General features: G+C 46.0%; 1 protein-coding gene across 4 annotated transcripts in view; it reads left to right on the top strand.

Annotated features, from left to right (window-relative positions):
* LOC127578965 (uncharacterized protein KIAA1755-like) overlaps positions 1-23863 on the top strand; it is a 141886-nt gene that overhangs the window by 85797 nt on the left and 32226 nt on the right. For all 4 annotated transcript variants that reach the window (XM_052031565.1, XM_052031563.1, XM_052031564.1 and 1 more), the window contains 5 exons: positions 5455-5535; positions 7647-7770; positions 11362-11455; positions 14183-14269; positions 16278-16394. In XM_052031565.1, the coding sequence (XP_051887525.1) occupies positions 5455-5535; positions 7647-7770; positions 11362-11455; positions 14183-14269; positions 16278-16394 (503 nt within the window). The remainder of the gene's footprint in view (positions 1-5454; positions 5536-7646; positions 7771-11361; positions 11456-14182; positions 14270-16277; positions 16395-23863) is intronic.

The raw sequence follows: 23863 nt of genomic DNA, 5'->3' as shown, positions 1-23863 counted from the left end.
CGGTCCTTAAGTCTGGTGGTACGTGCCCTCAGGCTCCTGTATCTTCTACCCGATGGAAGAGGAGAGAAGAGAGAATGTCCCGGTTGGTGGGGTCTTTGATTATGCTGGCTGCTTCACCAAGATAATGAGAGGTAAAGACAGAGTCCAAGGAGGGGAGGCTGGTGTCCATGATGCGCTGGGCTGTGTCCACAACTCTCTGCAGTTTCTTGCGGTCCTGGGCAGAGCAGTTGCCATACCAAGCCGTGATACATCCAGATAGGATGCTTTCTATGGTGCATCGTTAAAAGTTGGTGAGAGTCAAAGGGGATAAACCAAATTTCTTTAGCCTCCTGAGGGAGTAGCGGTGCTGGTGAGCTTTCTTGGCCATGGCATCTACATGATTTGACCAGGACAGGCTGTTGGTGATGTTCACACCCAGGAACTTGAAGTTCTCAACCCTCTCGACGTCAGCGCCATTGATGTAGACAGGTGCATGTACACCGCCCCCTTTCCTGAAGTCAATGGCCAGCTCTTTTGTTTTGTTGACATTGAGGGAAAGGTTGTTGTCATGACACCATTCCACTAAGCTCTCTATCTCCTTCCTGTACTCCGACTCATCGCTGTTTGAGATACGGCCTACAACGGTGGTATCATCTGCAAACTTGTAGATGGAGGTAGAGCAGATTCTGGCCGCACAGTAGTGAGTGTATAGGGAGTAGAGTAGAGGGCTGAGGACGCAGCCTTGTGGGGCACCAGTGTTGAGAATAATCATGCCGGAGGTATTGCTGCCTATCCTCACTGATTGCGGTCTGTTTTTTAGAAAGTCAAGGATCCAGTTACAGAGGGAGGTGTTGAGTCCCAGGTCTCGGAGTTTGGTGACAAGCTGGCTTGGATGGAGACAGCAGAGGAAACGTCTGAGATAGGATGGAGACCCAGAAAGACTGAATGGCGTACATGGTGTGGGTGCTGGCAGGGGGGGTGGGGGGGGGGAGGTGGCAATGACTCATTAATCCCAACTGATCTACCTGGAGGAGGTGTAAATGGAAGGAGATGAGAACAGAGGAAAAAGAAAACTGTGCTGGAACAGTGAGACAGAAAGTACTGCACTTGATGGAAATGGGAAATCTGCAGCAGGTCAGGCAGCGCCTGAGTTAATGATACAAGCTGAGGAGCCTTCTTCAGAACAGGTCAGTTCAGACATAAACTGGAAAGGCTGGTTATCTGAAATTATTGAATTCACTGTTCATTCCTGATAGCTGCAATGTAAAAAATTGGAAGATCAGATGTTTATGTTTGGCTTCATTGGAGCAGTGCTTGAGACCACAGACAGGGAGGTCAGAGTGGGAATGGAATGGAGAACTATGGTGAAGGGTCCTTTTCTATCTGCCTCCTTCTTCTGATCCATAGGCCTGCTGCAGCTTCCTGCTCTCATACCGAACTCAAAGGTCTCTGCACCACTGCTGCCAGTTTCCAAGTGGCTCCCACTTTCTCCTGCTCCTGTCCTTTTCTTAAGAATCACTGGCTAAATTTAAGGTCCTAACACAGTTATAATTCACAGTTCCTGGGATGAGGGGGTCTCACATGGAAAAGCTGGCAAGATATCCCCTGTAATCTCTGGGATTTATAAGGGTCAGGTGATCTCTTGGAAACATTTAAGATTCAGAAGGGGCTTGACAGGGTCAGGGAGCCCAGAACTAAGGGCATGGTGTCTGAGGAAGTGGTGACCCCAGTAAGGACTGAGATGAAGCAGAATTTCTACCCTTGGAAGGTTGCAAATCTTTGGAATTTCCTCTTCCGTATGGCCGAGATGGATAACTTCTTTCAGGAGCAATGGCAATTGGATTTAAAGCCAAACATTGAATCAGCCATTATACCTTATCGAATGGCGGAGCAGACATGGCCTGCTCCTGCCCCTCTTTAGAATTATGGATCATGTAACTATTGCAGCAGAGAAGATGGCAATTCAGCCCACTGAGTCTATGTCAGGTCCTTGTAAAGCAATTAAGATAAGAGATGAGATTTCTTTATTAGTCACATGTACATCAAAACACACAGTGAGATGCTTCTGGCGCCAACATAGCATGCCCACAACTTCCTAACCCGTACGTCTTTGGAACGTGGGAGGAAACTGGGCCACCCAGAGGAAACCCACACAGACGCGGGGAGAACATACAAGCTCCTTACAGACAGCAGCGGGAATTGAACCCGGGTCTCTGGCGCTGTAATAGTGTTATGCTAACCACTACACTACTGTGCCTGCACCCTGCCTTGTCCTTAAACCTCTTCAAATTATTTTTTCCTCATGAGTCCACCCCATTCCTTTCTGTAAGCCTGGAACAGCTGTTTCCGCCAGCCTTATAGACCCTAACCAGACTCTCATAAAAATGTTTTTCTTTATTTTTCCCATGAATGCTTTGAGTCTTTGTCCTTCGGTCCTTGACCTATCCACTCACGGAAAGAACACCCATCTCTTTACTTTAACTGGTCCTGATCTTGTACACCTCAATCAGACTTCTTCACAATTTTCTTTGCTCCATGGAGAGAAAACCCCAACTTCCTCCAGTTGAAGCTTGAAGCTCCCTGGAACCAAATCAATGAATCTTTTCTGCAAACATTTCTTCCTAGTGTTGCAGACAGAACTGAAAGCAATACTCCAGTTGTAGCCAAACCTGTGTTTTATAAAGGTTCGACATAATCTCCACCTATTTCCACCCTTCTGTTTTTGACACCCAGGACCTTATATCCTTTACCACCTTCTTGACGTGATTTGCCATGCACTCTGCGCTAACCCAATGTAACTGCACTGTGTAATGAATTGACCTGTACGATCAGTTTGCAAGACAAGTTTTTCACTGTACCTCGGTACAAGTGACAATAATAAACCAATACCAATACCTTCTCCACAGATTTATTCATGTATGTAGCCAAGTTCCTCTATTCGTACGCACCCTTTAGAACCACATCATTTTGTCTCTACCTGTCGAAGTTTGCTAAAACATTAACATTATTTAAAATAATGTAAAATAACCACATCACTTACCTTCAGTTACTTGTTTGCGTGAGTCAGCACTCCTTTCAAAGGCATGGGCTTACACTGGCTGTGCCAGATGAGCTGGTGTAAAGCCATGGTCTGGATGTTACGTGTGACTGGCACCTTAGCTCAGAACTTTGTGGAATACTCCTGGACTCGCCATTGGTTCTGGGGGCTGGAGCAGAGGTCAGATGCATTTGACCTCCAGCATGTTGCACACTCCTTCACGGCAGTGCACGGGTGGGCATATCCAAATACGTTGGTGCACACAATGCAGCCAGCCAGCCTTTCCCATAGAACCAGCAGCTTGCCATCAAATAAGATAAGACAAGATTTCTTTATCAGTCACATGTGCATTGAGACACACAGTGAAATGCATCTTTTGTGTAGAGTGTTCTGGGGGCAGCCCGCAAGTGTCGCCACGCTTCCGGCGCCAACATAGCATGCCCACAACTTCCTAACCTGTATGTCTTTGGAATGTGGGAGGAAACCGGAGCATCCGGAGGAAACCCACACAGTCACAGGGAGAACGTACAAACTCCTTACAGACAGCGGCCGGAATTAGACCCAGGTCACTGGTGCTGTAATGGCATTACTCTAACCGCTACACTACCGTGCCTGCCCTCATGCCTGCCATCAGCATGATCTGGCCCATTGTCTCTTGTCATTTCTCCTGCTAAAGTGTATCTTCTCTGTTGTTAAGCTCGACCTGCCATTCTACATTCTGTCTGCCTATCTAGGTCCACCTGCAATCTGTGTATATCCTCCTCAGTGTTTACAACATCTACAAGTTTTGTGTCGTCCATAATTTGGAAATTTTATTCTGTATATCCATTTCAAAGTCATTAATGTGTATCACAAAGCAGTGGTCCCAGCGCTGACCTCGATAGTCTCCCAACCCTTTAGCAGAATACTCTGCCTTGTGACCTTAAGCCAATTTCTTATCCGTGCTGGCACTGATGCTCTTATTCCATGCAGCCTTAGTTTTATTAACTAGTCTTTTATGTGGGACTTTGTTTCACAGCTTCTGAAAATCCATGTGGATGGTATCCACTGCATTCCTTCCATTAATCTTGTCTGACACATCATCAAAAAAACACAGTCGGGGAGTCAGCTAAACATAATTTGCCTTTAACGAATCTGTCCTGGCCCTTTTCTATTAACTCAAATTCCTCCAAGTGTCTGATACTTTTCTCTTTGATTATTGATTCTAAATGGTTCCCCACCGACAAGGTTAAAGTGACCAGCCTGTAGGTACCATCGCTTTGCTTCCACCCCTCTGTGAAGGAGGATCCCTTTTTTCAGCTTCCAGTCATTTGGTGCCCTCCCTGTATCTTGGAGGATTAGAAGGATATGGCAAGTCCCCCAAAATTTCTGGTCCATCTCATTGACCTGAGATGCATTCTATCCAGATCAGTTGAACGTTTACTTTTTAGTCAGTCTTTCGATTGTCTCTTCCTTTCAGCTCATCCATTACCTCTACCACCTTACCTTCTAGTGAGAAGCTGGCAGCACCCTCTTCCTCCTGAAGATCAGTGCAAAATATGTATTCCAGTTATGCCCAGTGCCTTTGGATAAATCTCATCCTTGAACCCTAATTGGCCCCCTTTCCCCTTACTATTTATATGCCTATCCTTTTTTGTTTAAATCATCATGTTTCTTTTCATGCTTTAGCTCTTTCCTTGTAACCTGTATTCCACTTCGCACCACCCAGCCAACATGCTCCATACACATCCCTTCAGGACTTTCCTCATCTCTTTTTGGGAGCTCGAACTTCGGGGTATGTACCTCCACTGTACCTGGAAGCTCACCTCTTATTCCATTACGGACTTACTTGCCAATCCCTGGTTACACATTACTCTGGCAAGATCTTTTCTCATCCCACTGTGGTAGTTCTACAACCACTCCCCCTCCCCACATCCCCCAACCTCCAATTAAGATGTACTGCTCAAAAACTTATCAGAATTTCTTATCTCTGACGGCTGTGATGTTCACTTACTGAGGATGTTTTTAACATCTGTTGCGCATTGACAATAGGCAGCACCTTACATGACACAGTCTGCCCTTGCCTTTGGCCCCTATGTGATCCCTGTGGGTCTAATTAAATCCCACACCATGTTGTTGCAACCATCCCATGGAAGCAAGGAATCTGCAAGAGCTAAATAAACCTCAGGAAACGTCGCTTGTGTGTTTAGTTAATGAAGTTAATTGTACTCCGTGTGGAAGTGAATATTTCTCCTATCTTTTCCATCTTTAGGCAATCAGTTTACCATTGCAGTCGGATTCGTTTGTGGTGGAGTAACCGTATCACTTTTGTTTTCTCCAACATTTCAGTGCAGAGGTTAGGACACGGTCAAAGGCTCCCCTCGCACAGTGTGATAAAGCTGAGATAACCCTGCCAGCTACTGCTACTAGTTTATTAACTGGTGACCTTTCTTTATCAGAACGGATCCAGAAGAGGTTTCCTACACAAGCCCTGGACTTAAACACTGATCTGCTACAATCGGGAGTTGCATGCTTACCAGGTAATCTCAGTTATCAGCAGTATGAGTGACATGCTCAGGGTATTCTTTAGTTAGTCACAACATGATGTTAAGTGGCCAACAGAGTGAAAAGTATTGGAGACATTGCTTTCTAAAAGCAGCTGTAAGTAGCACTGACGTCTTCAGGCACAGTGGAACCTTAACGCTCGATGGCATATATGTAGGAATCAAAGGAGGTTGCTCGTCAACAAACACTGAGTTTCATCCATCAATGTGTTACCAAATTCTGATCTTGCTCTTTAAAGGACATATTAGAGTGCAGTAATACTCTCCCATGTACTGCAGCAAGTGGTTGAATGATACCCATAAATATTTTAACAAAGACCAGAAACCCAATTGAAAGAGTCTCCCTAGATTAATGATTAGGGGTGGCATGGTGGTGCAGCTAATAGTGCTGATGCCTCACAGCAACGCAGACCCGGGTTCAACCCCGACCTCCGGTGCTGTCTGTGCGGAGTCTGCACGTTCTCCCTATGACTGTATGGGTTTCCCCCGGGTGCTCCAGTTTCCTCCCACATCCCAAAGACGTGCAGGTTGGAAGGTCAATTGGCTGCTGTGAATTGCCCCCAGCGTATAGGTGAGGGGTAGAATCTGGGAGGAGTTGAGGGGAATGTGGGGAGAAAAATGGGAGTAGTGGAGTATTAGTGTAAATGGGTGGTTGATGGTTAGTGTGGACTCCGTGGACCAAAGACTGTGGTTCCATGCTGAAGCATTCCGTGATTATGACTCCATGACTCACGTTAGAGCATTGAAGAGTAGCAAATCTTGTACTCCTATAAAAATTTGCGTGTAAGGACAAACCTGGTAACCACGGGCAACTTAACCTCAATAAGATCATCCGAGCAAATACCCCTAGTCACTTGGAGAGGTCTGATTCGATAAAAGTGAGCCGGCACTGATTTGTTTAAGGGAAATTTTGGTCAACTAACAGAGGGGGTAGATCCCTTTACATGGGTTTTTAAAAGATGTTTGATAAAGTCCTTCATGGAAGCCAGGTTAGAAAAGGTGAAGACAAGAGATTCTGCAGATGATGGAAATCGGGAGCAACACACACAAAGTGCTGGAGGAACTCAGCGGGTCAGGCAGCATCTACGGAGGGAAATAAGCAGTCAACGTTTTGGGCCGAGACCCTTCATCATTTGCCTCTACAGATGTTGCCTGACCTGCTGAGTTCCTCCAGCATTTTGTGTGTGTGTTAGAAAAGTTGAAGACCATCAACTGAATGGATTGTTGGGGGCATGGATAAGAGATTGGACAGAAAGTAGGGAACTGGGTTAATTTATTTTTCGGATTGGAGGTAGGTAGGTTCCCTGGGGTTGTCACCGGGACCACTGCTATCTTTAATTTGTGGGATTATGTGGAGAGAAACTTTGAAAAGTGTGAGTGACTCAAAGCTTGGAAGTGAACTGAACAGTGAAAGAGAGAATTGTTGACTTGAAGTATAACCAGGCTTGTAGAATGGGCATACAAGAGATGATATTTAACACAGAAGTAAAATTTGGTACCAAGAATGAGGAAAGGCAACAGAAAATAAATGGTACAGTTCTGAAATAGATTCTGGACCAGAGAGACCTAGATGTTTGTTACATAACTCTCTTTAAAGGTGGCCGTTGAAGGCCTTCTGGAAGTCGGTCAATTTTCATAAACTGCAACTTGAGAGCCTGGTTTAGCTGCCTGTCCAACGTTTTCTCACCTGTTTTATGCTTGGGCTTTCTCCGGCCCTTCCACAAGACCCAATAACTTGGTGCCAGGGCTGGCACCATGCAGAGCCTTGCCAATTGGTTCAGGAGGCTCCAGACGAGGAAGCTTGGTTTTGCAGAGCCAAACCAGGCAACTGGGTGTCCAGGCAGTGAGTGTGGGCAGCAGCTCTCATTCAGCAAGGTCTGAACGTTCATTACTCCAGGAACTTTTCCTCCACTGTCCACCACAGCAGATGAGGAATAAGTCTCTCATACTGACTGGGATTTGCACCGTAAATACATGGGATCCATGCATTGCCAGATATACCTCCGTGGCTTTCAGCTGGAGTCAGAATGATTTAATGAGAAAGCTGGATGAATGCAGAATTGAACATCCTTTTCCAATCTTTCTAGGAAGCAGGGATAAGGCAGGGAGAGCTGCGTTACAAATCTGCACCGATAATAGCCTGCTGCAGGGGCAGCTCTGCTCCAGCAATGACCTGGTCAAGCTCCTACTGTACCTCTACAGCATTCCCAGGTGAGATTTTCCTTGTTAATGTTGCCTCATTACTGGAAGACGTTACAAACTTTGAGGGAATTTCATTTTTTGCTTTTGCAAAAGGAAAGCCCCAGAACGACATCGGATCGCTTGACGCATTTTACAGTGCGGGAGACACGGCCAGTCACAACAGTGCCGACAAACTCCCAGCTCCAATCAGGTATGGCGAGCCTGTGCAGGAACCAGGCAGCCCGGCTCGGCTGGACGTGAGGTCTCGTTGATGCAGCGATGAAAAGCTCGAAGCTGATGCCCGTTCTCACTTGTGCTCTTGACCCAGAACTTGTCAATTTCCCTATATATGTGAGCATCAAAAAACTGAGGTGGCCTTGCGTCGACATGGGGGGCACGGTGCTGCTGCCGCACTGCTCCAGGGGCGTGGGTTCGAGCCTGACTCACGGTGTGGAGTTTGGACATTCTCCCCATCGCTGTCTGGGTTTCCCACCAGATGCTTTGCTCTCCTCCCCACATCCCAGAGAAATGCGAGTAGGAGCCGTAGCTTACCCCTTGGTGCAGGGAGGCAGCAGAGGTATCAAAGGAGAGTTGATTGACATGTGAGAGAGACTAAACCTTACGGGAAATAAGGAGAGGGGAAATGTGACTGATGGGATTGGTCTGTTGGCAGTGGCAGGCACCCAATGGGCCGAATGGCCACCTTCTTTCTCAAAGTTGGGAATGTTCATCGGTTTTTCTAGCAAGTGGTGGGAATGAATTCCACCAAGTGTGTCCATCTTAAGGTGGAATTGTTTTACAGATCCGGCTACATCGTTGTTTACTTCCATTCGTTTACAAGCAGAGTGTTGTTTGTAAAGTGATCTAAAACACAACTGAAGAGCGTGAGCTTTCTATCTTCCAGTAATACACACAAAGTGCTGGAGGGACTCAGCAGGTCAGGCAGCATCCACGGAGGGAAATAAACAGTCGACGTTTCGGGCCGAGACCCTTCGTCAGGACTGGAGAGGAAGAGGGCAGAAGCCAGAATAAGAAGGTGGGGGGAGAGGGAGGAGCACAGGCGGGCAGGGGACAGGTGAGTTCAGGTGAGAGGGGGAAGGTAGGTGGGTGGGGGAGGGGGAGAAGATGTAATAAGCCGAGGGGTGGGAGGTAGAAGAGGCCAAGGGCTGAAGGAGAAGGAATCCGGTAGGAGAGGGCAGTGGACCATGGAATAAAGGATGGGGGAGGGGAGGAGAGGAGATGGGCAGGTCATCAAGGCAGGGGAAGGGAGCCACAGGAATAAGGGAAGACACAGGAATGGGGGGGGTGGGGGGGGGAGAAAAAGAAGGGGAGGGGTTACCAGAAGTTGGAGAAATCGATGTTGAGGCCGTCAGGTTGGAGACTCCCAAGGCGGAATATGAGGTGTTGTTCCTCCAACCCGCGCCTGGCCTCAACGTGGCAGTAGAGGAGGCCGTGGATAGACATGTCAATGTGGGAGTGGGATGTGGAAGTGAAGTGGTGGCCACCGGGAGATCCTGGCTGTTGCGGCGGACGATGTGTCTCCTTCTATCTTCCAGTGTTTCTTTAGTGGCTGCACCATTCTTTGCAACACAGATTAAAAAGTCACCAGTGATGGTTCAATACTGCCATCTGCTGGAAATAACACTATTTGTCACGTTGCTTGTGAAGTGAACCCAGGCTTGCATTTATTTCTACAGATCTCTCAGATCCTTAGCAGCAGTTTATTTTTAAATTATAGTCACTATTGTTACACCAGGAATTGTAGCAACCAAACAGCCCACTGCAAAATCCCTCACAACTGACACAGGAGAAAACTTCTTCAAACTTCTGCAAAACCAATGACCACCAGGGCAGATGATTTAAAGCCACATCGGACACGTTAAAGATTTCAGCAATTCATCAGTACTGCACTCTGTTGTCAGCCTAGGTTTTATTTTTGTTTAAATTGCTGGAGTGGGACTTGAAACTGACCTTCTCGTCCAGAGGTGAGAGACAGGCTCATCTGATCAACCCAGGCATTCAAGCTCATCCTTCCAACGTGGGCGAGGTGTCGTTATCTGTGCTTGATGCCGATAGGATGTGGGAGGTGTTGGCAAATCTGCATTTATTACCCAATCCCGCTTGCAATAGACAGGCATCATTGGGGCTTCTCCTTCAATTTTTTTTAATCTGGGTAAGGATAATATGCATTAAACAGAGTATTTCAGGATTTTAACCTCGTTAAGTTCCCAACAAGAGACCATATAACTTAAAGATGATGGTATTTCCTTGAAAATTAATTGCTTTTCTTCATAAGAACATATGAAACTGGAGCAGGAGTCGGCCATCTGGCCCGTCGAGCCTGATCCGCCATTCAATAAGATCATGGCTGATCTGGCCGTGGACTCAGCTCCACCTACCTGCCTTTCCCCCAGAACCCTTAATTCCCTGACTGTGCAAAAATCTATCTAACTGTGTCTTAAATATATTTAATGAGGTAGCCTCTACTGCTTCCCTGGGCAGAGAATTCCACAGATTTGTCTAGTGACTAAATACTTTTTAAAGGCCCTTGTATAGTTACAGGATTGAGTGGCACCATGTTTGGAGTATTCAATAACTCAACTTTATTAAAAAATAAAATGTATGGGAAAATCAGGGACTTGCGCCAAATGGCCAGTCCCATCAATTTCTCTCTGGGCAGTAGAGTCTGATGCTGTGGACGCTGTTGATGGGATGTTTGGTCAAACATGCAAGGTCTGCCATGTAGAATCAGCTCTTCAGAGCATTCAGCGTTTTTGAAAGGGGAGCTGTCCAACCAGGTACTGGTGTGTGGAGTCCGGCACTGGGTCACTGGCTTCACTGGGGGCTCCTTCAGCAATGTGCTTCCCTGCTCGTTCCCTGGGACCCCAGCTCCTGCCAGCTGTCAGTCCTCGCATGAGCACCTCACTTCACTCCCCATCAATCTGGCAAGGCCGGGCTGATCAACCATCTCCAAGCTGCACCTCTGCAATGCTGATCTCCCAGCCAAGCACCTCACCAGCTCCCCAGCCTGACCCTCATCGAACAAACCACTTGTCGCCTCTCTGTACCCCACAGCAGTTTCTACACATGGATCTGTGGCTGGAGGACTGGAAATCAAGGGCTCGAAAACTCTACTACGGACTGTGAACGGGACAAGTTCAAGCACCAGTCCTCTCACACATCTAAGATAAGATAAGGTTTCTTTTAGGCACGTGTACATCAAAACACACAGTGAAATGCATCTTTGTGTAGAGTGTTCTGGGGGCAGCCTGCAAGTGTCGCCACGCTTCCGGCACCAACATAGCACGCCCACAACTTCCTAACCCATACGTCTTTGGAATGTGGGAGGAAACCGGAGCACCTGGAGGAAACTCATGCAGGCACGGGGAGAACGTACAAACTCCTTACAGACAGTGGCCGGAATTGAACCCGGAATTTGCGCTGTAATAGCGTCACGCTAACCGCTACACTACCGTTCCTGCCCTATATGGATATTGTATCTTGTTCTTATGAAGCACTTAGATTTTTTGGACACTCACAGTGAAGTTTATAAATACTAACTAAAATATAAGCGAATATACAAGGAAGATTTACTCTTACTCTAAACTTTTCTCATCACAGGAAGGAGGTTGGTGACCTGGGTCTGGCCATAGTTGTGGATGCTAGAAAACGCCCCCCACACCCTGTGCTATTTAAGGCTTTTGGATTACTGCAGGTGAGCATGACTGGAGCATTCCTATGCCCCACTGATATTTTAAAGGTTTGTGCCTCCTTCTGATAAACTAAATCACCACACGTGAGAAGATATCACCCAGAACAAATACATAGAGAAGTTGGGACATTATGTTTCAGTTGTACAAGTCGTTGGTGAGGCCGCACTTGGAGCACTGTGTACGGTTCTAGTCACCCTGTTATGGGAAAGATGTGGTTAAACTGGAAAGAGTGCGGAGAAGATTTACGAGGATGTTGCCAGGACTCGAGGGCCTGAGTTATAGGGAGTTAAAAGCTAGACCTTTTTTCCTTGGAACATGGGAGAATGAGGGGCGACCTTATAGCAGTGTTTAAAATTATGAGAGGCAGAGATAAAGTGGACGGTAACAGTCTTTTCCCCAGGGTAGGGGAGTCCAGAACTAGGGGGCATAGGTTTAGGGTGGGAGGGGAAAGATTTAAAAGGGACCTGAGGGGTAACTTTTTCACACAGAGGGTGGTGAGTATATGGAAAGAGCTGCCAGAGGAAGTGGGTGAGGCAGGTATAACAGAGTCATTTAAGAAGCACTTGGATAGGTACATGGAGGGGCGGGGCTTGGGGGGATATGGGCTGAACACAGGAAATTGGGACTAGCTGGGTGGGCACTGTGATTGGCATGGACTGGTTGGGCTGAAGGGCCTGTATCCATGCTGTATTGCTCTATGACTCTGTGACATATTGCACAGCAAAACAAGGTTAATGGATCAGAAATCTCTAAAAGGCTAGATCTCCATCTCTGGGATGATAGAGAGGGGTTGGTCTTGTTGGTACAGTTAAACTAAGGCAACAGTTTTATTTCAGATTGGTGGGGACTGACAAACCAGGCGTGATAGTCAAACAGGGAATGATGTGACACAAAATGTGGGTGGAGAGTCTCTGATGAGCAAACATTTATAGATACTAGAGCTCCAGAGGTTAGGAGACCATTGAAATCTCATTTTAATCTGTGTAATCAAAATATGGAGTGGTGCTAGAACCCTCTAACTCTCAAAAATATGTGCTGGCACTAAAAATAAACTCCGGAAGAACTCAGCGGGTTGAGCAGCATCTGTGGAGGCAAAGGGATGCCCAATATTTTGGGTTGAGCTCCTGCATTAGGACTGAGAATACAGAGGGAAGATAGCCAGTGTACAGAAGTGAGAGGCTGGTAGGTGATAGGTGGAACCAGACTAGGGAGGGATGATGGGCAGATAGAACCAGAGGGAGAGGGGGTAGGAAAGGAGGGCCAAGGGAGAAGAAACCCACGGTCGTAGGTGCATGTGTGTTGGGCAAGGTGGAAGCCGATGGGGGTAGGTAATGAGGTTGGGAGAGGGATGGAAAAGATGAACAAAGGGACGAGACCCAGGATGGACCGGTGGGAGTGGGAAAGGAACTCGGGGGGAGGGTGTTACCTGAAAATGGAAATTTCAATGTTCATACCTTTGGGCTTTAAGTGGAAGACGAGGTGGTGTTTTTCTAGTTTGTGTTTGGCCTGACACAGGCAGTTGGGAAGGCTGAGCACAGACAGGTTGGTGTGGGAATTGAAATGACATGCATTTGGAAGATTAAGATGGCCATTGGGGACAGAGCGCAGGTGCCTGCAAAGCAGTTGCCTGGTCTAGGCTTAGTTTCACACCGCGAGCTCCAAGTGCAATAGACCAAGTTGAAGGAGGTGCAGGTGAATCTCTGCCTCACCTGGAAGAGATGTTTAGATCCCTCACTGGTGGTGAGGGAGGAGGTGTAGGGACAGGTGTTGCACCTCCTATGGTTGCAAGGGAAAGTACCAGGGGATGGGAAGGGCTGGGTGGGCTGGAATCAGCAGACCAGAGAGTGGTCCCCGTGGAAAGCAGCAATGGAGGAGGGGAAGATGTGGCTGGTGGTGGGATCTCGTCGGAGCCGGTGGGAGTGGCGAAGGACGATGTGCTGGACGTGGAGGTTGGTGGGACGAAAGGTGAGGAGCGGGGGGGACTCTATCCCCGTTCTGTCTGCAGGGAGGGGAGGGCAGGAGGTGGAGGAAATGCGTGTGAGGGGCCCCATCCCCTGCGGCAGAGGGGAAGCCACGTTTCCGGAATAAGGAGGACGTTTCAGGAGTGCTGGAGTGGAAAGCCTCATCCCGAGAAGAGAAATGATGGAAGCAGAGAACCTAAAAGAAGGGCTGGGCATCCTTACAGGACACAGTGTGGGGAGAAGGTGTAGCCGAGGTAGTTGTGGGAGTCCGTAGGTTTATAGTGGACACCTGTGGAGAGTTTGTCTCCTGAGATAGAGCAAAGGAAGAGAAGTGTCAGAAATAGTCCAAGTGAGTTTGAGGGCAGGGTGGGAGTTGGTGGCCAAGATGTGGGTGCTGGTGATGAATGCTGAAATAAATGATTCCTTACACCAGCCAGGTGTAAAGGTTTTTCTAGAGCGACCGCATGAAAATTGGATGACACCCATATTTAAATTAACTTCTATTAATTTAAACAGATGTTAAATAAGATAGGCTCAATTAAGAGTGTAGGTTCTTGCTGCCTGATAATCCTGTGTTCCATGAAGCTGCTGCTCTGTATTAAAACCCTAACAAAGATCTCCACTCTATTCAAAAAAATACTTAGATTCTTGGAATATCCAGGCTGTTTTTGGGTTCGGTTACCATCTTAAATCTGGGATTTGATATAATTGGTTAATTTATATCTGCAGTTCTAATGTTTCCAATGACCTTGGTGCTTTGCTCTGCAGGAACGTGTCCCCCACTCCATTCACTGTGTACTGATACTGACAGATAAAGAAGCAACACTCAAGCTGGAGAAGTGTCCAGGGATATCAGTAAGTGTTGTCACCTGCACTGACAGGCTGTAAGTCAAAACGATACTGATTTATTCCAGCCAGGTCTGTTCCATCAGCATTTGATGCTTCCCCATTGTTAAGTCTGTCTGTGGACCAGCTTGTGCTGATCTCCACGCACGCAACGGCTGCCATCAATCTCACTCTGTATTGGCCGGCAAGACATACTTGTCAGAGAGGCAACTTAGTTCTCCCACTCTGTCCAAAATGATGCAGCGTTGGTAGCACGACTTCTTCTGCACCAGGGGTTTTTGGGATCAAGTCCCACTTCAGCGAACTGAGCGCAAAACTCCAAGGCAGACACTGCAGGGCAGGACAAGGGAGGATATTCTATTGGAAATATAGGCCTAGAACTTTGATAGCAAAGTGATTTGTGACAACTTCTGGGTTATTCTGTGCCATGGTAGAAATTAGAGAGGGCAATCTTGCACTCATGTGGGTCAACCATTTCCTGCATTGCAACATGTGACATTTTGCTGTGCGAGGTTAGTTTAAGCTGGCCATGAAACGTTCCTGTTGTTGGGACTGCTCAACTTCACCATGTTTCAGCAGCACTGCTTACTCTGTGGCAGAATTATTTCAAGAGGAAGATCCCAGCTCTCCTCTGAGAACCTGCTTTATGTAGATCCCCCTTTATTTACTTACCAGCTCTCCCTCAGGCTCCAGCCAGTGAACAGGTGCCGACTAACTTCAAAACCAGAGTCTTCTGATTGAGACGTTAAAGGGAAGCCTACGCCTGTTGTCTCAGGTTTATGCTCAAGGTCTATGTCATTACTTTTAAGAGTTATCCCTGATGTCCCACCGCGTAGATAACCTTCAGTGAAAATCACAAAGCAGGTGATATGGACACAAGACATTCTGCAGATGCTGGAATCTGGAGCAACACACAAAGTGCTGGAGGAACTCAGCGGGTCAGGCAGCATCTGTGGAGGGAAGTGGACAGTCGACGTTTCAGGCTGAGAGCTGAGTACTGATGAAGGGTCTCAGCTGAAACGTTGACCGTTCATTTCCCTCCACAGATGAACGGTCAACATTTCAGATGAGACCCTTCATCAGTACTCAGTTGTCAGCATGAAACATTGACTGTCCACTTCCCTCCATGGATGCTGCCTGACCCGCTGAGTTCCTCCAGCACCTTGTGTGTGTTGCAAAAATATTGTGTAGTTATTATCAGACTGTGAGAATGGCAGGGGACTGATGATATTACGGGATAAGTCACACAAGTTTAGTTCTTACAATGGCAGCTGGGAAATTTGAATTTTCTTTAACAATAAATTTGTAAGCAAAATCTTGTATCTTTAATCATAGCTATGAAATCTATTTGGTTCATGAATGTTCTTTAGGAAACGACAACTTCTCTCTTGATATGGCCTTTATGTGACTTCATTCGGCAGAGATGTAGTTGCTTATTAACTGGTCTCTGAAATGACAAAGTCACTTATTAGATCAAAAGATAACCCTGCCAGTTCTATCATTAGAGGACATGGGAAAATCACTGCCTGCAAGTTTTCTTTCCAAATTAAACAAACTAATCTTCCTAGACAAATATATTGTAATCCTTTTGTCAACAAGACATGATGGTTTTACCCTTACGGAGTACAGTTGTGGGAAAAGGGACTACATGTTGGTGCGATTTTTCTCTGAACCTCGAAAGCATCAAGTGAAAATGATATGAATGGTCACTTGAATGGATACTCTCAAAGAATCCTCGAATTGTTATGGTACAGAAGAAGACCATTCGACCTACTCGAGGCTATCTCAGCTCCTGTTGGAGTAAACTGCTAGGACATACTGATTGAAAGTTGGTAACAATTGAAAGTTCTTGGGCTCATTATCTTCCTGCTTCCTCATCAGGGAGTTGGGCAAGGGAATCAGTCTTTTGCAATTAAGAAAACATTTAAAAAATAAGGCAGCTATGTTCTGCAATGATACGTCAGCTTTTGAGTGGATAACAAATTAAAGATGTATTTCGTTTTTTTTGTTTAAACAGATGGAAGTTTTGACATCCTTGAAAACGCTGTATAAGTTCATTGACAGCAATCAACTGACTGAAAATCTGGAGGGGACATTTCCTTACAATCATTCTGAATGGATTCAGTTCCGTATGGTTAGTAATAGATTAAGCATCTCTAAGAAAGTTTACTGTTTAAGTAGAGAGTAAAAATGTACATTGAGTTGCATTTCAACGTCGGCTTTCTCTTGTTCCAGTCTGCTACCTGACATTTGTGCATCATTCCAAAAGCTCCAAAGTTGTCAAGCCCAAATGATGTGTGGGCTGCTTTGTTATTGGTACAGTTACGAATCAAGCGTATGATAGAAGGTTGGTCAATAATGACACAGGTGAAAGTGTTTGGACCCTGGAGGCTTCTCTAAAGAGCTTTTGGAATGATGCCCTGAATGTGATAACTGACCTCCAAAAACCACAACCATGTTTGCATTGGAGGTGACTACAGTCACTGAGGATTTAATTCTCAGACAGGAGATTTCTCTCTGGATAAGGTGCAGATTTTACCTTTATTGTATTATTTAGAAACACAGCCTTGTTGTTTTCACCAACCATTGCTGAGCTTCATCTCCCCTGCTCCAACTAACCCTCTTTCATCTCAACCCGCTGGTAGATCTCACGACTATGAGGTTATCTGCACCTGAATACCCCATTTAGGCTGATTTTCCATGAGGTGCTGAGGAAGAGATATAATGTCTGAGGAGCTGTCACTTCAGTGACAGATTAAATTGAACACACAAACAAATGAGAGATTAAGTTGATGACTTTTCTGCAGAATGTAAAGAAAGACAACATTTGTTTGTACGAATTACATTTTTGAATGTAAAAAAATAACCTTTAAAAGACATTTGGACAAGTACATGGACAGGAGAGGTTTCGAGGGATATGGGCCAAACGCGGGCAGATGTGACTAGCTCGCTGGGCAACACAGTCGGCATGGACGAGTTGGGCCGAAGAGCCTGCTTCCGTGCTGTGAGACTTTGTGACTGAGGATTTGACCATGAAAGCCAGGGGAGTCCTCCTGATACCCTGACCTGCTCTTCCTATCCTTTACCTCCTCCATAAAGAGAGTCCTCAAGAAGGGTCTTCAACCTCAAACCTCGCCTCTCTTTCTCCTTCCATGGATGCTGCCTGACCTGCTGAGTGTTTCCAGCACTTCTGTTGTTTGTTTCAGGTTACCAGCATCTGCTATTTTTGTTGATTTTCCGTAGAGAGGTTAACAGCCACGGATTACACAGGTGGCAGAAAGTGGCTATCCAATCATCAACTACACTTCATAGAGAATTCACTGGGAGTGAAGTACTCACAAATACCTTGTAATCCTTGTTACCACAGCAGTGAAACAGCATTAAGGTTCCAGGAATTCCTAAGTTTTATTGCTAGACCACATCGATCCTTTACTTTCCAATTGCATGACATTTCCCTCATGTCTGGCATGGGACATCTTGTGGTGGAGTCATTACAACACAGGAGGAGTCCGTGTGGCTCACTGTAGAACAATCCAGTCAGTCCCATTTCCTTCATCTATTCTGCTAGCCCTAAAATTAAGTCCCTCAATTTCCTATTTCCTTTTGAAATCAGTGACCATCTCTGCTTCCACCACCCTTATAGAAGCAATTTCCAGGTCATTACCACGTGTGGTTTTAAAACTGCTTCACCCTGAATCTTCTTCTCAAAACCTTCTCCCTGCCTTCGCAAATTCCTGCACCATCAGCTAACGAAAATGGTCTTCTCCTTACGCACCTTATTTAAGCCTGTCACAACCTTGCCCAGTTCTGTCAGGTCATTCCACAAGCTCCTTTACTGCGAAGAAAACAAACTCAGCTTCTCTAACCTAATGTTGTAGCTAACACCTCCTGTCCACAGAACCATTCTGGTGGACCGCCTCTGTGTTTTCTGAAGGACTTTCGTGTCTTTCCCAAAGAATGGTGACCAGAGCTAAACGTAATACTCCAGGTTTGGCCTAACAGAAGCTTCAGCGTAAATTTCTTGCTTTTGTACTCAGTACTTATGAAGCCCACAATCTGACATGCTTTGCTTCAACCTTCAGAGATCACTGTGCATGTATCCTTAAGTGCCTCTGTTCCTGTGCCCTCTTTAGGACTGTGTCATTGGATCTAGATTGCCTCCCTCCATTCCTTCCACCAAAATGCATCATCTCACACTTCTCTGTATTAAATTCCATCTGCCGCTCGTCTACCCATTCAACCAGTCTATCAATATCTCTTGTTGCAGTCACTTTATATCATTTTCACCATTTGCAAGACCTCAGGTTTGGTATCATTGGAAAGTTCTGAAGTTTTGAAGTTCAAAGTCGGGTTTATTGCCATCTGCACAAGTCCATGTGAGCACAGGTGCAATGAAAAACTTACTGGCAGCAGCATCACAGGCACAGAGCATCAGATAAGCAGCATTCACAAGAAAAACATAAATTAAACATAATTTTTACAAGAAAGAACACAGAACAAAATAAAGACAAAGTCCATTTTAGTGCAAAGTGATCAAAGCGGTCACAGTGTTGCCAAACTGGAGTGATTAGGGCTGTGCCGGTTGTTTCAAGAACCGAATGGTTGAAGGGAAGTAGCTGTTCCTGAACCTGGTGGTGTGGGACTTCAGGCTTCTGTACCTCCTGCCCGATGGGAGCTGCAAGAAGGTAGCACGGCCTGGATGGTGGGGATCTTTGATGATGGATGTTGCCTTCTTGAGGCAGCGCCTCCTGTAGATACTCCCGATGGTGGGGAGGGATGTGCCCATGATGTATTGGGCAGAATCCACTGCTCTCTGCAGCTTCTTACGTTCCTGCACATTTGAATTACTGTATCAGACCGTGATGCAACCGGTCAGGACACTTTCAACGGTACATCTGTAGAGGTTTGTTGGAGTGTTCAGTGACAAGCCGAATCTCCTTAACCTTCTCAGAAAGTATCGACTCTGGTGTGCTTTCCTTGTGATTGCATCTATGTGTAGGGCCCAGGAGAGGACATTGGAATACAAGACGTGGTCCTAGATGAACTCCACTGTCTATAGCCCTCCAGTATGGAAAATTATTAGCTGCCACGACTCATTGTTTTTCACCTTTAAGCTATTTTTTAATCCAAGCTACTATTGATCCTCCAATTACATGAGGCTTAGTTTTGTTAACTAACTTTTTATGTGGTACTTTGTCAAATCCTCTAAATCCATATATGCCTATCCTATAGTCGATGAGGGATTTAATCGCATCTGTTAGAAGTGCAACATGGTTAAAAGAGATTATCTGGTTGTGAGCGCATTGCTTTTTATGGGACATTGGGGTGTACAAATTGGCTGCTGCACTTCCTACAACAGCCTCGATGTGGCAAAGGTTGGCTGTAATACGTCTGGAGATATCCTGGGAAAATGAAAGTTGCTGGCATAAATGCAAACATTCCCTACATTTGGAGTAAGGAGGAACAGTACTGCTTATCGAAATACATTTGGTTGAACACAGTGCATGCGTTCTTTACCAGCAGCAAGCCCAGGATGATACTTTGGGGGAAGAAAAATGCATGTGACCCTCCTTTTTATGCAGAGGGCTGTCAGATTTGGAATGTGTGCAGGTAAATGGAAGTTGTAACCACGTCGGGTTTGAAGAGCTGGTTGATTACCGCAGCTAGTTATCGACAAATGTGAGGTGAAGAGGTACGGGACGGCAGTGAGTGCTGAGGGTGGCAATGAACACCAATGTGAGTTAGTTGTGCTGAGTTGCCTGTTCTTGCAATAACCTTCCATGCAAAATTGTTTCCTCAATATTAGCGCTTGAGTCTTGTTTCCTCATGAAAAATATAAATGTAACATTATGAAGCAAAAGCTAGTATCTATTCAATGCACTGAATACACATTCTCATAAAGAATCAGAATCAGGTTTATTATCACTGACATATGACGTGAAATTTGTTGCTTTGTGGCAGCAGTACAGTGCAAAGACATAAAAATCTATAAATTACAAAAATAAATAAATAGTGCACAAAAGAGGAATAACGAGGCAGTGTTCATGGGTTCATGGACCATTCAGAAATCTGATGGCGGAGGGGAAGAAGCTGTTCTTGAATCACTGAGTGTGGGTCTTCAGGGTCCTGTACCTCCTCCCCGATGGTAGTAATGAGAAGAGGGCATGTCCCAGGTGGTGAGGGTCCTTAGTGACGGATGCCGCCATCTTGAGGCATTGCCTCTTGAAGATGTCCTCGATAGTGGGGAGGGTTGTGCCCGTGATGGAGCTGGCTGAGTCTACGACTCTCTGCAGCCTCTTGCGATCCTGTGCATTGGAGCCTCCGTACCAGGCTATGATGCAACCAGGATGCAGCATTCGACATGAAATGGAAATTCAGCAATTTGACTGCATCACAAGGTGAGCTATAACTTCACAGTATTGAGACTAAACTACAATGATGCCAGATGTTTCAATTCGACTGTACTAAATGCAACAGTTTGCATGAATAAATGTTTATTGAATGAAATAGCTACAGGGTAATAGAGCTCTTTTAATTAATACCATTAAGCTATCCTCAGTAATGTAGCCTGGTGCCAATGGGTTCAGTACGACAGTGGCAGATGTTGCCGTTCCATCATGTTGAATGCTCAACAATCTGTTTGAGTAAACATGTCCCAGAAAATGCATCACCATTGGTTTTACTATCGTAAATCATACTGAGATTCCTCACTTTAATGCGGGAAGAAGTCAAACAGCAGGAGATAAACATGAAGGTTAGGAATAGAAGCAAAGTCAAGCATGACTTTATTGCATAAATCATTAGCGTGTTGGGAAATTGTTTTAAAAGAGTTTACAGAACTGAAGGATTTTCTCCTGCTTAAACTGTGAATGACAGCTTGAGGACAGCTTTAGTTTTCTTCCACAATCCTAGCCCTGTATTTTTGTTCTAATTTGCCACCAGCAGTAGGTTACCTCACCCAGGGAGACAGAATTGATGAAATATCTGCCTTTTTTTTAACATTCATGTATTCATAAGAAAAGTTAACATCAAAAGGTAATTTGACTGGCTGAAGCTGAACTCTGGGCCTTCAAAACTTCTCCTGTGGCATCCAGCTGAGTTTGATCATCCCTGGTGCTGTGCTGTGACCACCACTGAAAGATTGTTCCAAACATTGATTATTCTGAGTGAAGACAACTTTTCCAACATCTGCATTCAAATGATTTTGGTCCAATTTCAGTATATATCTCTAAGCTCTTCACTCCCAATTTAACAAAGTAATCTTGTGGGCTTGTACTGTTGACGCTTGAATATTTAACACCTCATTGAGATTCTTCCTTAGTTATCTTCCATTTCAAGTATAAAACTAAACCTTCACTGATCAAACATTTCCATTTCAGTTTCTTTTTCTTGCCAAACAATTTTATTGTGTTTTTTTGGCAAGTAACCAAGATTCAATTCAGTATCCCCATGGTGGTCTGACCAATGCACTTGAGTCGCAGAATAACTTTATGGTCTTGCTCTATAACACAGGCACATCATCAGGGCATTGAAAGTGTTGAGGGAGTCATTTATCCAAGCTCTCTTGCTGTCTGTGAGTTTACTCCCAACAAAGATCAGAACAATAAAATTCCAAGAGTACACTGTGGAATCTTGCCCTTGTATGGGACATTGCCCCTATCCTGGGTCACCCGCTGTTTTTGGTAACTGAATTCTGATCCAGTTGATGTTGATCCAGGCAGGGCCATGAAGTAATAAACCAGAGAGAGTGGCACTGGTGCATCAATGCAAGTTCATTAACTCTGGCTAACTTAAGCTAGGTTTATCTGCTGCAGACTCAATACACAAGCTCACTAATACGTTGCAAGGGTAACACCTTGCAGGATGATCTGATGAAATCTGGACCCAAATTAGTGCTGTTGATTCACAAAACAAAAGCCCCATGGTAAGGGGCTAGAATTCTGAAATCTGTCCTCTATTGCAATCAAAGGTAGCATCTCACTACATCACCTCACTTGCTGTGTCACTCTGCTATTTGGCATGTACTGTGTAGGGTTGTAACCCCTAAGCATGACAAACTAATTTAAATTTCCGGTACCTGATCTATTTTCTAGCAGGCTGGGAAGAACCAATGAATCAACTCTCAATGTTTCCTCAGAATAACACTGCAGGGTTCTGCCAACAGATGTCACTGCTGTGCTTTCTAATGCAGAGGCTAATGTGGGTGTATGAACCGGAAAGGGGGGAGGGAGGGTAAACACAGTTAGCTCGAACCCTCGTGATCTAAAGTTTATATAAACTTCGCATTGCTACTGTGGGGCGTCACTGCTCTAAAATGGAAAACAGGCGCAGGTGATAGTGAAATAAAGTAAACTGTTTTACTGATGTTTCAGACTTTCAGTGACTGCAGTGTTTTGTACCTCTGTCCCTTCCCCTTTCCTCATGACCGCCTTCGATAGATCACCCCCTGTTCTGGCTGCACAGAGTCCGTGGTCTCCCCGGCCTGCTGCTCTCTCTACCCCTCCCCTCCTCTGCAACTTGAACCGTGTTGATTTCTAACTCCCCCCCACCCCCCCCCCCCCCCCAGGTGTTGCGAAGGATGGGCCCGGCCCCGTTACCGCGCAACGTCCCAGTCAGCTAGGCGTTGCCAGCACCACCTGTCCGTAGGTGGAAAAGTTCTTCCAAGTGAACCACCTTTGATCACAAGTCCATCACGCAACACGACGTCCTGCAGACATTGGGGGACAGGCCATCTGGCAGATGCCTCATTTCCAGATCTGACCAACAAGCACCAAGACCTTGTTTGGCTGGTGGTGAGAGGGGCCCTCCCAGTCAGAGCTTCCCTCTACAGACAACACATCACCCCCAACACACACTGCCCTCGGGACGGCTGTGGTGGGGAGGAGACGGTCACCCACCTCTTTGCAGACTGTGGATTGGCTGAGAGGGCGTGGAGACGGATGCAAGGGTTTGTGTCCTGGTTCATCCCCAGCAGCTGCGTGACAGAGGACTCTCTGATCTCCGGGCTGTTCCCGGGGACACACACCGAGACAGACATCAAGTGCTGCTGGAGGGTCATCAACTCGGTGAGAGACGCCCTTTGGTCTGCCCGAAACTTGTTTGGTCCTCCCAGCACAGAGAGATGTCTGTAAGGGAACGCTGCCGGCTGGCACAGTCCCGGCTGCAGGAGTCCGTGCTGAGGGACGCACTGAAGCTCGGTGCAGCCAATGCAAAGGCTCTGTGGGGAAGGTCCACAGTCTGGGCTCCTTTCGCTACTGGACATGGAGGGACTGAGTCAGGTGGGGAAGCCCCTCGAACAATGAAAGGGGGATCACCCCAGGGGGCCATGTGAGTGGCAGTGGTGCTGTGGGTTTAAAAATAAGTTAACACTACTGAATGTAATGAGCGTGAATGTGAAGGTTTTGCACTGTTTCTTCTTTTTGTATAAACTTTTTATTATGAATAACATTTATTTTTGAAATGTAACAAAATTTCTAACCTCCCCATTAGTTCTGACGAAAGGACGTTGGCCCGAAGCGTTTACTCTGTCTCTCTCTCTCTGCAGATGCCACCTGTTTTGTCTTCATTGTCCAGATCTACTTCAATTTTGCAGCATCTGAAGTC

The sequence above is a fragment of the Pristis pectinata genome, chromosome 16 (genome assembly GCF_009764475.1).
Source record: "Pristis pectinata isolate sPriPec2 chromosome 16, sPriPec2.1.pri, whole genome shotgun sequence".
Classification (NCBI taxonomy): Eukaryota; Metazoa; Chordata; class Chondrichthyes; order Rhinopristiformes; family Pristidae; genus Pristis; species Pristis pectinata.
This window is presented reverse-complemented; position numbering and strand designations above follow the sequence as displayed.